The 13,804-nt window shown below is 48.0% G+C and overlaps 1 protein-coding gene across 1 annotated transcript in view; it reads right to left on the bottom strand.

Annotated features, from left to right (window-relative positions):
• The window catches only part of CACNA1A (calcium voltage-gated channel subunit alpha1 A), a 267,197-nt gene that overhangs the window by 86,173 nt on the left and 167,220 nt on the right, over positions 1 to 13,804 (bottom strand). Inside the window, exons 21-23 of the mRNA XM_017895048.1 lie at positions 4,800 to 4,872; positions 2,582 to 3,045; positions 1,145 to 1,283 (exon numbers count right to left, since the gene is read on the bottom strand). Coding sequence (XP_017750537.1) covers positions 1,145 to 1,283; positions 2,582 to 3,045; positions 4,800 to 4,872 — 676 coding nt within the window. The remainder of the gene's footprint in view (positions 1 to 1,144; positions 1,284 to 2,581; positions 3,046 to 4,799; positions 4,873 to 13,804) is intronic.

Raw genomic sequence — 13,804 nt, 5'->3', positions numbered from 1 at the left:
TCTGTAAAATGGCCATAATACTAATGCTTACTTCACAAAATTGTGAGACCCAAGAGTTAATTTATACCTGGCTCATGATAGGGGCTCCAAAAAGTTAGTTATTGAAATTATGAACTGCAGGCCTTATCAGAGCCTTGAAGGTACCAATGGGATGTGCCAGTTAACCTCTTAATAAGTGGAGCCAATAACAAATAGTCCATAAGGTTGTATGAATGGCAGCAGAGCTGAGTGATTAAGAACAAGGAGGCTAGAGCCAGTGTCTGGGCTCAAACTCCAGCTCTCCCACTGGCTTGCTGTGTGACCTTGGGCAGATGAATTCATGTCTCTGGACCTCAGTTTTTCATCTGTCAAATGGAGCTAAGCATAATAACAACCTCAGAGAAATTAAAAAAAATTTTTAAGGCACTCAGAACAGTGCCTGGCACTGAGTAAATACCACATAAGTGTTTTCTTAGTAAAATCGATAAGTCAATGAAATAAAAAAGTATTTTAAAAGTACTTTTATTTATTACTACTCAGAGTGAGTTGCCAAGAGGCAGATTACAGAAAGCAGCTTCCTCCCATCTTATCTGACATGATCCTTCATTGTCAAGAAGCATTTGAGGGGTCAGGCTTTCAAGAAATAGCCTTGGGAGACATTCAGTTCTGAAACAAACTCCGAGCCACCACGACGCTCGCGGGATACATTTCTCCCCTAAATAATCTATCCGTTTCAAAGATGTCCAAGATAGAAGGCCATGGAACTCAGAGACTGTCTGCCCAGAATCTAAACCCTTACAGAGTCTAGGTTAGGAACAGAGTTCGGGTCCTAGGGCTGCCATGTGCAGTTGTTCAGGCTGTGTACTGCACAAGGCAGCCATTTCTAAGGGGGTGCCTCTTACCTCACAGACAGCATAGATCTGGATATTTATGACAATGATTTTCTAGCGGAGGGCAGGAAGGGGGGTCTCTTCCAACAAAGTCAGTATATTGTGACAAATCATCTTAACGTGACTTAAGGAAGGAGCATCCGTTTTCAGTTTGTTCAAAGGTACCCTTGGACTCATGGTGGTCAACACTCACTCACTGCCCTCTAACTGGCCTGACTTCCGCTACCCTGGTGGGAGCCCCAGGCCCCCCTGCCCTTGCTGGGGGCCATACTCACGGGTTGGTCGTGGACAGGATGAACATGGAGCTATAGGGAGGCATTGGCTTAGGGCCGTCTTCCCCACGGTCGTCTTCCTCCTCCTCCTTCTTCTCGTCCTCTTTTTTTGGCAGTGGGTCTGGGTTGGCGTTTTTGTTCACTGTTGGGACAAGAACCAACACAGGGCTCCCTCCACAATTTCCCACAAGTCTCTGGGAACTCCTGTGTACTCCCAGGGCAGGCAAGAAGCGGCTGACATTTATAAAGTGCCTGCTGTATATACCAGGCATCCTATGACATCACTGAACCCTCGTATGGCCCTGAGGTTGATATATTCTGATCCCCCATTTACAGATGAGGAAATTGAGGCACAGAGAAGTAAAGTGACTTGTCTAAGGTCACACAGCAGGAAGTGGAAGAGCTGGCATTTGGAACCCAGGAGGCCTGGCCCCCGAGAGCCTGCTCTCAACCACTCCATAGCCTTGAGTGTGGTGCGGCCCTCACAGGACATTCACACAGACCTGCCCCTATCCTTGCTGGACCTTCACGTCCTCACTTGCAGGCAGGTAGGGACAGTGCCAAGAGACCCATTGAACAGATGGAAATACTGAGACCTCCCATAAACCGCACGGCGTGCCCCCATTAGCACCCCTCTTGACTCGGGGGGAGGAGCTATCAGCCTCTGGAGCTTCCATTCTGCAGCCCAGCCAGATTATGTGCCCACGGGCAGGCTGAGCCTCTCTGAGCCTCAGTCCCTACATCTATAAAATGGGCACAGTGACAAGATCTTAGGATCTTAGGTCTCAGGACCATGGAAAGCCTTTATCCAGCAGACCCATGACAATTTCTCACACAGAACTGACACTAGAGACACTTAAGACATCATCCACTCAGCAGTTCACCATTTTTTCTTTCTTTCTTTTTTTTTTTTGAGACGGAGTCTCGCTTTGCCACCCAGGCTGCAGCGCAGTGGTCCTCTCTTGGCTCACTTTACCTTGGCCTCCTGAAGTGCTGGGATTACAGGCATGAGCCAGTACATCTGGCCCCTTTTTTAATGTGGCGACTAGAAAGTTGAAACTGACATTTGCATGTGGCCTGTGTTACATTTCTTTTGGACAATGCTGGGCTGAGACAATCAATCATCTGATCCCCTCAAGCTTCCATCAGAGGACCCTATTGCTCCTCAAATGGGGTGGCTTCCTGGCTCCCCTAGGGAAGGAAGGACGTAGGAGATATTGCTAACCTGATCAAACAAGTCCCCGTGCCAGGCACTGTGCACAAATTATCTTACTGAATGTTCCACAGCCCTGCAGGGTAGGAAACTATGTCTATGCCCATTTTCCAGGGGGGAAACTGAGGCCAGAGAGATGGGGTCACAGTCCAGGGTCACTCAGCAGAGCCTCTGGCTCCAGGGGCGCCAGGTCCCCTGCCCAGCGATGTGAGGGCGGAGGGTCTCACCTTGCACAACAGTGTGGTTGAGTGGGGGTGGGCAGGCCGGGGGGATGTCCACCGTGGTGTGGTCGGGTTTCCTGGCAGTCTTAGCTGAATTGGTCTGGGTGCCGCTGGGGTTGGTGACGATAAGGCTGTTCTCGGGGGTCTTGGGAGGGCCGGGATTGGATGGGTTCCCCGGGTTGTTGGGCATCCGGCGGCTGGCGGCGTTCTGGGGATTGGTGGCCATGGCAGGGATGGCTGGCGTGGGGCCAGGGTCGGTGCTGTTTCCCATCTTGGCTGGGCTCTGGGGCAGGCCGGCGTGGCCGAGGCTGTCGTGGGGACCGGCCGACTCCGCGGTGGCCAGTTTGTTGTTCTTCATGTTGTCAATGTCCTCTGCCAGGGGTGGGTCTTGGCGGCCCAGGTCCTGCTGGATTGGCCGGGTGGTTGACAGGTTGGGGCCTGACACAGGGACCCCAGAGCCCTGGTTCTCTCTGAGGAAGGCAAGTGAATGAAAAAGAATGAACAACTGAGTTAGGATAAAAGGCAACAGTTCAGGATCCTAGCTAAGATTCCATCTTTCAAGAGTACAACTTGGGCTGGGCGCAGTGGCTCACGCCTGTAATCCCAGCACTTTGAGAAGCCGAGGCAGGAGGATTCCTTAAGGCCAGGAGTTCAAGACCAGCTTGGGCAACATAGTGAGACCCCATTTCTACAAAAAATGTATAAACTGACAGGCATGGTGGTGTGTGCCTGTAGTTCTAGCTACTTGGGAGGCTGAAGTGGGAGCACTGCTTGAGCCTGGGAGGTTGAGGCGGCAGACAGCTGTGATCGTCCCACTGCACTTCAGCCTGGGTGACAGAGTGAGACCCTGTCATCAAAAAAACAAACAAACAAACAAACAAAAAAAACAAAAAAAGAAAAGGAAAGGGTACAATTTGGTCACGGGGAAGTTGTGTCCCAGATCCCTGTAGCGCCTGGAATTGAGAGGGGGCTGTTCAATTCTTGGTCAGAGGTCAAGACTTTCACATGCCCACTGACAGGTTTCCACAACTCCCCATCATCTTACTTCTTTTCCTTCTTTCTTTCTTTTTTCTTTTTTCCAAGATGGAATCTTGCTCTGTCATACAGCGGCATGATCTTGGCTCACTACAACCTCTGGCTCCCGGGTTCAAGCGATTCTCTTGCCTCAGCCTCCCAAGTAGCTGGGATTACAGGTACCCACCACCACGACTGGCTAATTTTTTGTATTTCAGTAGAGACGGGGTTTCACCATTTTGGCCAGGCTGGTCTCGAATTCTTGACCTTAAGTGATCCACCCACCTCAGCCTCCCAAAGTGCTGAGATTACAGGTGTAAGCCACCACACCTGGCCTCTTTTTTTTTTTTTTTTTCAAGACAGGGTCTCACTCTGTTGTCCAGGCTGGAGTGCAGTGGCAGGATCATAGCTTACTGCAGCCTTGAACTTCTGGGCTCCAGTGATCCTCCCATCTCAGCCTCTGGGTAGCTGAGGCTACAGGCTCGCGCCAACGCGCCTGGCTAATTTTTAATTTTTTTTGTAGAGACTGGCGTCTCACTATGTTGCCCAGGCTGGTCTCAAACTCCTGGGTTCAAGTGATTCTTCCTCCTCGGCCTCCTAAAATGTTGGGATTACAGGCGTAAACCACAATGCCCAGCTTGTTTTTAACTTTCTTATTCATAGCTGAGTTTTCACTGCCTAGTACAGGGCCTCTCACACAGTCAATGCTGGGTAACTTACTGTCAAATGATAAGCGAATAAATGAATACCCCCATTTTCTTTTTTTTTCATTCTTTCTTTTTTTAAGTGAGACGGAGTCTCACTCTGTTGCCCAGGCTGGAGTGCAGTGGCGGGATCTCGGCTCACTGAAACCTCTGCCTCCTGGATTCAAGTGATCCTCATGCCTCAGCCTCCCGAATAGCTGGGATTACCAGCGTGCACCACCATGCCCAGCTAGTTTTTCTATTTTCAGTAGAGACAGGGCTTCGCCATGTTGCCCAGGCTGCTTGAACTCCTGGCCTCAAGTGATTCACCCGCCTCGGCCTCCCAAAGTGCTGGGATTACAGGAGTGAACCACCGCACCTGGCCAGAATGTCCCCATTATCTAGATGAGGATACTGAGGCTCCAGGAGAGATCCCACAGCCTCAGACCTCCCATCAACCCTTGCGTCTCCAAGCCACGGACACCTGGGTGCTGCCTCCTGCCATCTGCAGGTTGACAAAGACTCACTTAGTAGCCCATCTGATGCCTTCCGGTCTATAGACCCCCTGGACAACACAGCTCTGGTTTCCCACAAATCTACCTAGAAATAATAAATAAATAAATAATAAATCAAAGGCTGGCTTTCCCCAGAGGGCTTCCCACTGGCGAAACTACCAGCACCATTCTCCTCATTTTATTTTGCATTTGAACGTGCAAAACCCAGGGTGTTTTTAGTAAGCGGAAGAGAGACAAGCTAATTTATTTTCAGACCAAAGTAGGTAAGTGGGATGCTTCTATTAATACTTCCCGGAAGGAGAAACCGAGGCAGTTCCACTGTTTCTCTGAGACCGCACAGGGCAAATGGGCAGGTCCAAGCAACTTTCTGCCTTCTCAGTTTCGTGAGTGGGTCATAGAGTGACATTTCAGAAGACAGGCTGAACCTGGGTTCGAATCTCGGCAATGCCTTTTTAAAAAAATTTTTTTGACAGGGTCTCACTCTGTCACCCAGGTTGTAGTGCACTGGCGTGATCTCAGCTCACTGCAATCTCCACCTCCCAGGCTCAGGCAATCCTCCCACCTCAGCCTCCCGAGTAGCTGGGACAATAGGTGCATGCCACCATGCCTAGCTAACTGTTTAATTATTCTTTTTATAGAGATGAGGTCTCACTATATTTCCCAGGCTGGTCTCAAACTCCTGGGCTCAAGCAATCCTTTTGCCTCAGTCTCTCAAAATGCTGGGATTATAGGCATGAGCCAGTACACCCGGGGAAATTTCGGCAACATCACTAGCTGTGTGACCCTGTGTGGTTTGCTTAACCTCTCTGAGCCTTAGTTCCCACATTTTAAAATTTGGGATAACAGGAGTAGAATCTTCTCCATATCCCGGAGACTGAAGCAATGATCCTGGACCTTCTTTTTTTTTTTTTTTTTGAGATGGAGTCTCGCTCTGTCGTCCAGGCTGGAGTGCAGTGGCGCTATCTCGGCTCACTGCAAGCTCCGCCTCCCGGGTTCATGCCATTCTCCTGCCTCAGCCTCCCACAGGTGCCGGCCACCACGCCCGGCTAATTTTTTGTATTTTTAGTAGAGACGGGGTTTCACGGTATTAGCCAGGATGGTCTCGATCTCCTGACCTCGTGATCCGCCCGCCTTGGCCTCCCAAAGTGCTGGGATTACAGGTGTGAGCCACCGTACCTGGCCGATCCTGGACATTCTTTACCACATAATCTCCAGTGAGTTACTTAGCCTCAGTTCCTGATCCATAACATGGGGGCCGTAACCTCATTGAGTCTGGCTCTGAGAACTAAGTATGTTAATGAGCTGAGAGTCACCGAGGATTATTCTCAGGCCTTGAAACCTAATGGGATTTGTCTTGCTGGATTTAGCACTTGCTTAGGACTAGTGACCTCTTTATCCCTTCCAATTTCTCCCTTTTACAATAGGAATGTCTATCCTATGCCTGTCCCGCTGTTATATTTTGGAAACATACAAAGATCACTTGTTTTGTAGTTTCTATTATATATATATATAATATACATTATATATATTTATCTTATCTGTCTTATTTTTTTGAGATGGAGTCTTGCTGTCACCCAGGCTGAAGTGTAATGTGCGATCTCGGTGATCTCGGCTCACTGCAACCTCTGCCTTCCAGGTTCAAGTGATTCTCTTGCCTCAGCCTCCAGAGTAGCTGGGACTACAGGTGTGTGCCACCACACCCAGCTAATTTTTTTTTTCGGTATTTTTAGTAAAGACAAGATTTTGCCATGTTGGCCGGGCTAAAACTCCTGGCTTCAAGAGATCTGCTGGCCTTGGCCTCCCAAAGTGCTAGGATTACAGGTGTGAGCCACCGTACCTGGCCTAAATGAGGTAAATTCTAAACCAATATTTCCTCAACATCTTGGACAGTCCACAAAGAAAGTTCTAAGCTGCTTGTGATGCTTTTTGAGAAGTTGTGTATCACGTGAAAACCTGGCTGAGAGTATTTTCTCATCATCTGTAATGCGTGTGTGTGGGTATGTGTGTGTATAATAATAATAATAATAAATTTTTAAGAGACAGGGTCTTGCTCTGTTGCCCAGGCTGAAATGCAGTGGTGTGATCATAGCTCACTGCAACCTTTAAATCCTGGGCTCAAGCAATCCTCCCACCCCAGGTAGCTGGGATTGCAGGCACACACTGCTGTGCCTGGTTACTTTTATTAATTTTTGTAGAGAGAGGGTCTCACTATGTTATTCAGGCTGGTATTGAACTCCTGGGGCTCAAGTGATCCACTTGCCTTGGCCTCCCAAAGTGCTAGGATTACAGGTGTGAGCCACCACGCCTGGCCCTGTATATATATACACACATTTAAGAGAGAGATATCCCTCCCATAAAGCAGGCCCAGTTAAGTTATAATTTCAAAGAGAACCTAAACCCTTTGGCCACCAGCTCAAGCGGCCATGGAGAAACTCGTGGGGGCATTTTCTTAGAGGAATACCATCTACCGAGAGCGGATGGAAAAGGGTCTGCCAATGTTTGTCTTGTTTTTGCTTCCTCATAGAGTTTCTGTTGGTTGTTCGTGGGGAAATTTTAACCAGCTCAGCCTGCAGAGGCCTAATATCAATTTCCAGGAGGTTTCATTTCCAAAGTGTCTCCAAGGAGAACTCAAAAGGGGCAGAAAACGTTGAAACTGGGCCCCTTCCCTCTTCCCCCTTCCCCCTGGGGATCTGGCATCCTCTGCCTGGAATAGGCGGCCAGTTGCATAACACCTGCTCTGCACGGCATTCTCGTGCCAGCTAATCACTTTGGCATCCTTCTGCGGAGGACTGCGGACACCTCGCCTGGGGCACACTCAGACCCCGAGATCAGATTATGTGGGGGTGATAATAACAGCAGTCCCTGTTTATTGCTCACCTCGTGTCCCCATCCCCCTGTCCTAAGGACCTCACGTATTAACTCATTTCATCCCTGCAACCACCAGCATCTGAGATGGGTATAGTGATTGGCCCCATGTCAGAGGAAGAGACTGAGGTTCAGAGAGGAAAAGTCATTTGCCCAGTGTTACCCAGCTGGAAAACAGCTGAACTGGGCTCTCTGGTGTTCAATGCTTTAATCGGGCAGCTTGGTACTGTGGCTCACGCCTGTAATCCTAGCACTTTGGGAGGCTGAGGAAGGAAGATTGCTTGAGTCCAGGAGTTTGAGATCAGTCTGGGCAACATAGTGAGACCCCATCTCTAAAAAAAAAAAAAAAAAAATTAGCTGGGCGTGGTTGCATGAGGCTGCAGTTCCAGCTACTTGGGAGGCTGAGGTGGGAAGACAAATTGAATCCAGGAGTTCGAGGCTATGGTGAGCTACGATTGTGCCACTGCACTCCAGCCTGGGTAACAGCAAGACTCTGTTTCTAAACAAACAAACAAACAAACAAACAAATAAACAAAAAACTAGGGCCCATTGGGGGTGCCGTAAGAATTAGAGTGCTAAAGAATTAACCACCCCCTGCCCCCATGCAGGATAAACTGTGGAGGTCAAAAGTCCAGCATCTCTCTTCCTGTTCCTTTTGGGGAGTGGGTTGTCATGGTGACAGATGCAGGTGGAATAGGATGCGAACAGCAGAGATAAGAATTCTAGAGTGGAGCAGGTCTTGGCAAAAGTTCCCTTTGCACCCAGACAGGCCTGGGAGGAGGCACTGCCTGGCTTCAAGGGAGAGGCAGACGCTCTGTCCTCCACCGATTTTTACTGAGAGTCTGGGAAAGTTCCACCCTCATTTTGTTCACCCTGCAGGGCCACTGGGCTTGGCCACCTGGTATGGAGGATCTGCGGCCAGCAGCCATTGAATTATATGAAATAGAATGTGCGTCAGTCCACTTTTCACTGGAGTGGGCCACTGAAAGACAGATGAAGGTAGGAATGAGGAGAAGACAAAGTGAATAAAAAGGAAAAAAAAATACGATCGGCCTGGCAAAGTAGCTCACTCCTATAATCCCAGCACTTTGGGAGGCTGAGGTGGAAGGATCGCTTGAACCCAGGAGTTGGAGACCAGCCTTGGCAACATGGCAAAACCCTGTGTCTACAAAAAATACAAAAGATTAGCCAGGCATGGCGGTGCATGCCTGTAGTTCCCAACTACTCAGGAGGCTGAGGTGGGAGAATCACCTGAGTCCAGGAAGTCGAGGCTGCAGTGAGCCGTGACTGCACCACTACTGTACTCCGGGACTTGGGTGACAAAGCCAGACTGTATCTCAAAAAAAAAAAAAATTAGTCAATATGCAGCCCAGGGCCACGGGTGGCTCCGCCTGTAATCCCAGCACTTTTGGGACAGAAGTGCGTGGGATCACCGAGGTCAGGAGATGGGAGACCATCCTGCGCTAACACAGGTGAAACCCAGGTCCTCTACTAAAAAAAATTACAAAAAAAAAAAACAAAAACTATGCCGGGCGAGGTGCGGTGGCCCTGTAGTCCCAGCTATCATCGGGCGCAGGCTGAGGCAGGAGAATGGAGCTGAACCTGGGGAGGCAGAACTGCAGTGGGAGACAGAGATTCACGACCACTGCACTCCAGCCCTGGGCTGGACAGGAGCGACACTCTCTCTTCAAAAAAAAAAAAAAAAAAAAAAAAGATTACAATATGCTGAAGAATGAAAAAGCACAGGGATAACGTTATTGGCAAAAAGGGGCCTCAAGGAATGGGCTGGGATTAAGAAGAGGAAACATGGCCAAGGGCCAGGGACCTCGGGAAGGCCACTGGCTTTTGCCTACAACATAGACCTAAAATGTGCTTTTGTTATTTATATTCTCCAAAGAAGGTTTTTCTTTGCCACTTTTTTTTTTTAAAGCAGAATGAATGACGTTATCTTGGATTTTTTTTTTTCCTCTTAAAGTGCATGAATCTTCATGAAGTTTTATTTCCAAAGAGCCTTAGAACCTCTTTATCAGCCAAATGAATAATGCCTCTCCCGGCCAGATTGTTTGATGTGTCTATTCATAATGGAGTTAGCAGTGCTCTCCTGGTTCAGAATGGGGGTCTGGCTAGCTGAGGCTCTGGGGGTGAAAGTGGGGAGATATTTTCTTCCTCTGAAGAAGAGAAGGAGCAGGAACCATCTGTGGGATTTGGGCAAGCTGGGTCCTTATTTTTTTTATGTTTATTGATGAGAGTATTAATAACAGTATTAGCTGACACTTACTGAGTGCTTACTACTACTGTTAAAAATAGCATTCACTGAGTACTAATAATATTCATATTAATAATAGCTAACGTGGTCAGGCACAGTATCTCATGCCTGTAAATCCAGCACTTTTGGAGGCCAAAGTGGGAGAATTTCTTGAGGCCAGGAGTTTGACACCAGCCAGGGCAACGTAGTGAGACCCCAAAATTCTACAAAACAATTGCTAACATTTATTGAGCTCTTGTTATAAGCCAGGACCTACTCAAAGCATTTTACATGTACTAACTCAGTTAAATCTTGTACCCAGAGTAGGAGGTAGCTACTATTCTTATCCCCATTTTATGGATGAGGAAATGGAGGCCCAGAGAGGAGGAGTGAAATTCTGAAAGTCACACAGCCTGGAAGTGATAGGGCAGGAATGGGACTGCCTGCCCCAAAGTCCTTGCCTTTCACAACTAGGCTTTGTTGCTTTTGTAATCTCCAATGTTTACTGTTTTCTTTCTTTTTTTTGAGACGGAGTCTCGCTTTGTCACCCAGGCTGGAGTGCAGTGGCGCGATCTCGGCTCACTGCAAGCTCCGCCTCCCGGGTTCACGCCATTCTCCTGCCTCAGCCTCCCATATAGCTGGGACTACAGGCGCCCGCCAGCACACCCGGCTAATTTTTTGTATTTTTAGTAGAGACAGGGTTTCACCATGTTAGCCAGGATGGTCTCGATCTCCTGACCTCGTGATCTGCCTGTCTCGGCCTCCCAAAGTGCTGGGATTACAGGCGTGAGCCACCGCGCCCGGCCATACTATTGTCTTTCAAAAACTCTTCCTGGCATATTGTTAGGGAGAGACATTCTGTCCCTGTCACTCTGCCTCCTTCAATAATACTGGATCTGTTAATAAGGCTGATAATAATAGTAATATTAGTAACAATAGTAAGAGTAATTAATAATCAGTGGTCTTTCTTTTTTTTTCAGAAATGAGGTCTTGCTCATTTCTAAAATGAGCAATGCCACTGCAATCCAACCCGGGCAACAGAGCAAGACCCTGACTCACAAAAAACAACAACAACAAAAAAAACCCCTAAATAAACCAACAAACTAAAGGCACAAATAATTACAAGCAAGATTTTTCACCTGTGTGAGGAGCATTAGAAAGTCATGAAGAGGAAAGGATAATTCATTTCCGTATGAGATTGTCCTGTACATGGTAGGGTATTTAATATACCAGCCTCCCATTCTCTAAATGCCCAGGTTGGTCTCAAACTCCTGGGCTCAAGCAATCCTTTGCTTTAGCCTCCTGAGTAGCTGGGATTACAGGTGCACACCACTGTACCTGGCTTTTTTTTTTTTTTTTTTTTTTTGAGACAGAGTCTTGTACTGTTGCCCAGGCTGGAGTGCAGTGGTGTGGTCTCAGCTTACTATAACCTCCACCTCCTGGGACGATTCTTGTGCCTTAGCCTCCCGAGTAGCTGGGATTACAGGCGTCCACCACCACGCCTGGCTAATTTTTTGTGTTTTTAGTAGAGGCAGGGTTTCGCCACGTTGGCCAGGCTGGTCCCGAACCCCTGACCTCAGGTGATCCACCTGCTTCGGCCTCCCAAAGTGCTGGGATTACAGGCACGAACCATCACACTGGCCTGTACCTGGCTCTTCATTGGTCTTTACTATATATAGACTGCTGTGGTAAACACTTTATTCCACCTAAACTCCCTTTTTGACCTCTCATTCCCCTGAGTGACTGAAGGCCTCAGAGTCTCATCAATGCACCTTCAATTTCTTTGTCCCTCACTTTCTTGTCACTATTCGTGTCCTGCAAACTGGCCTCCTTCTGGTCCACCCCAGAGCCTTTGCACATGCTGTTGTTAGACTGAAACACTCTACTCCCTTCTCGGATTGCTCCTCTGAAAACCTGCTGAGACCTTGGAAGCAGTTTCTTGGTCGTATTTCTCAGAATGCCTCAGACCACTTCACCTGTAGTTACATGACTGAACTCACAGCAAGAGCTTAGAATATAATAGGCACTTAGTAAATACTAACTGAATGAATGCATAAATCCATAGGAGAAGACTGAAGTGAAAGAATGACCTAGAACAACGGCGTTCAGGAAGGTGTTATAGAACTATGTGGAAACCCAATAACATAATGATTGAGGGGCACCATAGGCACTTAGAGAACGGTAGGCAGTCATACTAAATACCCTACCACGTACAGGACAGTCCCATACGGGAAAGGCTTATCTTTTCCCCTTCGTGACTTTCTTTTTTTTTTTTTGAGACGGAGTCTTGCTCTGTCGCCCGGGCTGGAGTGCAGTGGCCGGATCTCAGCTCACTGCAAGCTCCGCCTCCCGGGTTTATGCCATTCTCCTGCCTCAGCCTCCGGAGTAGCTGGGACTACAGGCGACCGCTACCTCGCCCGGCTAGTTTTTTGTATTTTTAGTAGAGACGAGGTTTCACCGTGTTAGCCAGGATGGTCTCGATCTCCTGACCTCGTGATCCGCCCATCTCGGATCACAAAAGTGCTGGGATTACAGGCTTGAGCCACCGCGCCTGGCCCCCTTCATGACTTTCTAATGTCCCTCAAAGAGTTGAAAAATCTTGCTTGTAATTACCTGTGCTTTTAGTTTGTTTGGGCTTCTTTCTTTTTCTGTTTATTTATTTAGAGACAGAGTCTTGATCGCCCAGGCTGGAGTGCACTGGCGCAATCTCGGCTCACTGCAAGCTCCGCCTCCCGGGTTCACGCCATTCTCCTGCCTCAGCCTCCCCAGCAGCTGGGACTACAGGCACCTGCGACCACACCCGGCTAATTTTTTTGTATTTTTAGTAGAGACGGGGTTTCACCGTGTTAGCCAGGATGGTCTCGATCTTCCGACCCTGTGATCCACCCGCCTTGGCCTCCCAAAGTGCTGGGATTACAGGTGTGAGCCACTGCGCCCGGCCCATTGTGGAACATCTTGACACTGTTGGCAACTCCCCTCATGTGGTTTGAATTGTCCACACAACCCAGAGTCAGTGATCATTTGTGCCTGTCACTTCATAGTGATTTTGTGTGTGGGTGTACATATCAAAATTACTTCACTATGTCCTCCAGAGTCTCATTACTCAAAATGCAGTCCCTGGACCAGTAGTATCAGCCTCACCTGGGAGCTCGTTACAAATGCAGAATCTCAGGCTCCACTGAGTCCTCAGCCCTACAGAATTACAAGTGGTGTTTTAACGAGATCCCTGGGGATTCACATACACATTAGATTTTGTGAAGTGTTGGCCTAGTTCATATGTCATCCAACAGGATCACTTAAACCCATCATTAAAAAAATCGATATTATGCCCTGATGGTAATATAAAAGAGGACTAAGCGCAGGTTATTTGTAATAGGACAATTATGTAGTGTAGACAGTGTAGACTAAATGTCTACACTGTCTATTTTAATGGGTAAGTTGTTGAGTCCCTATATGCAGAATCACTATAGCATCTTCTAGAAAGTATTACAAAATATTGTTATGAAAAAGAGGATGCTGGTTCTGAATGGATACGGTGCTGGCCTGGAAGATGCCTCAAAAGCTTTCTAACATTATTTATTTATTTATTTATTTATTTATTGAGACAGAGTCTGGCTCTGCTGCCCAGGCTGCAGTGCAGTGGCTCACTGCAAGCTCCGCCTCCCAGGTTCACACCATTCTCCTGCCTCAGCCTCCCGAGTAGCTGGGACTACAGGTGCCCGCCACCACGCCTGGCTAATTTTTTGTATTTTTATAGAGACGGGGTTTCACTGTGTTAGCCAGGATGGTCTCGATCTCCTGACCTTGTGATCTGCCTGCCTTGGCCTCCCAAAGTGCTGGGATTACAGGTGTGAGCCACCGTGCCCGGCTCATTTTTATTTATTTATTTATTTTATTTATTTATTTA

Source organism: Rhinopithecus bieti, unplaced genomic scaffold (assembly GCF_001698545.2).
Source record: "Rhinopithecus bieti isolate Rb0 unplaced genomic scaffold, ASM169854v2 scaffold_26199, whole genome shotgun sequence".
NCBI classification, from domain to species: domain Eukaryota; kingdom Metazoa; phylum Chordata; class Mammalia; order Primates; family Cercopithecidae; genus Rhinopithecus; species Rhinopithecus bieti.
Note: the sequence above shows the minus strand (reverse complement) of the source record. Positions and strands in the feature narration are given on the sequence as shown.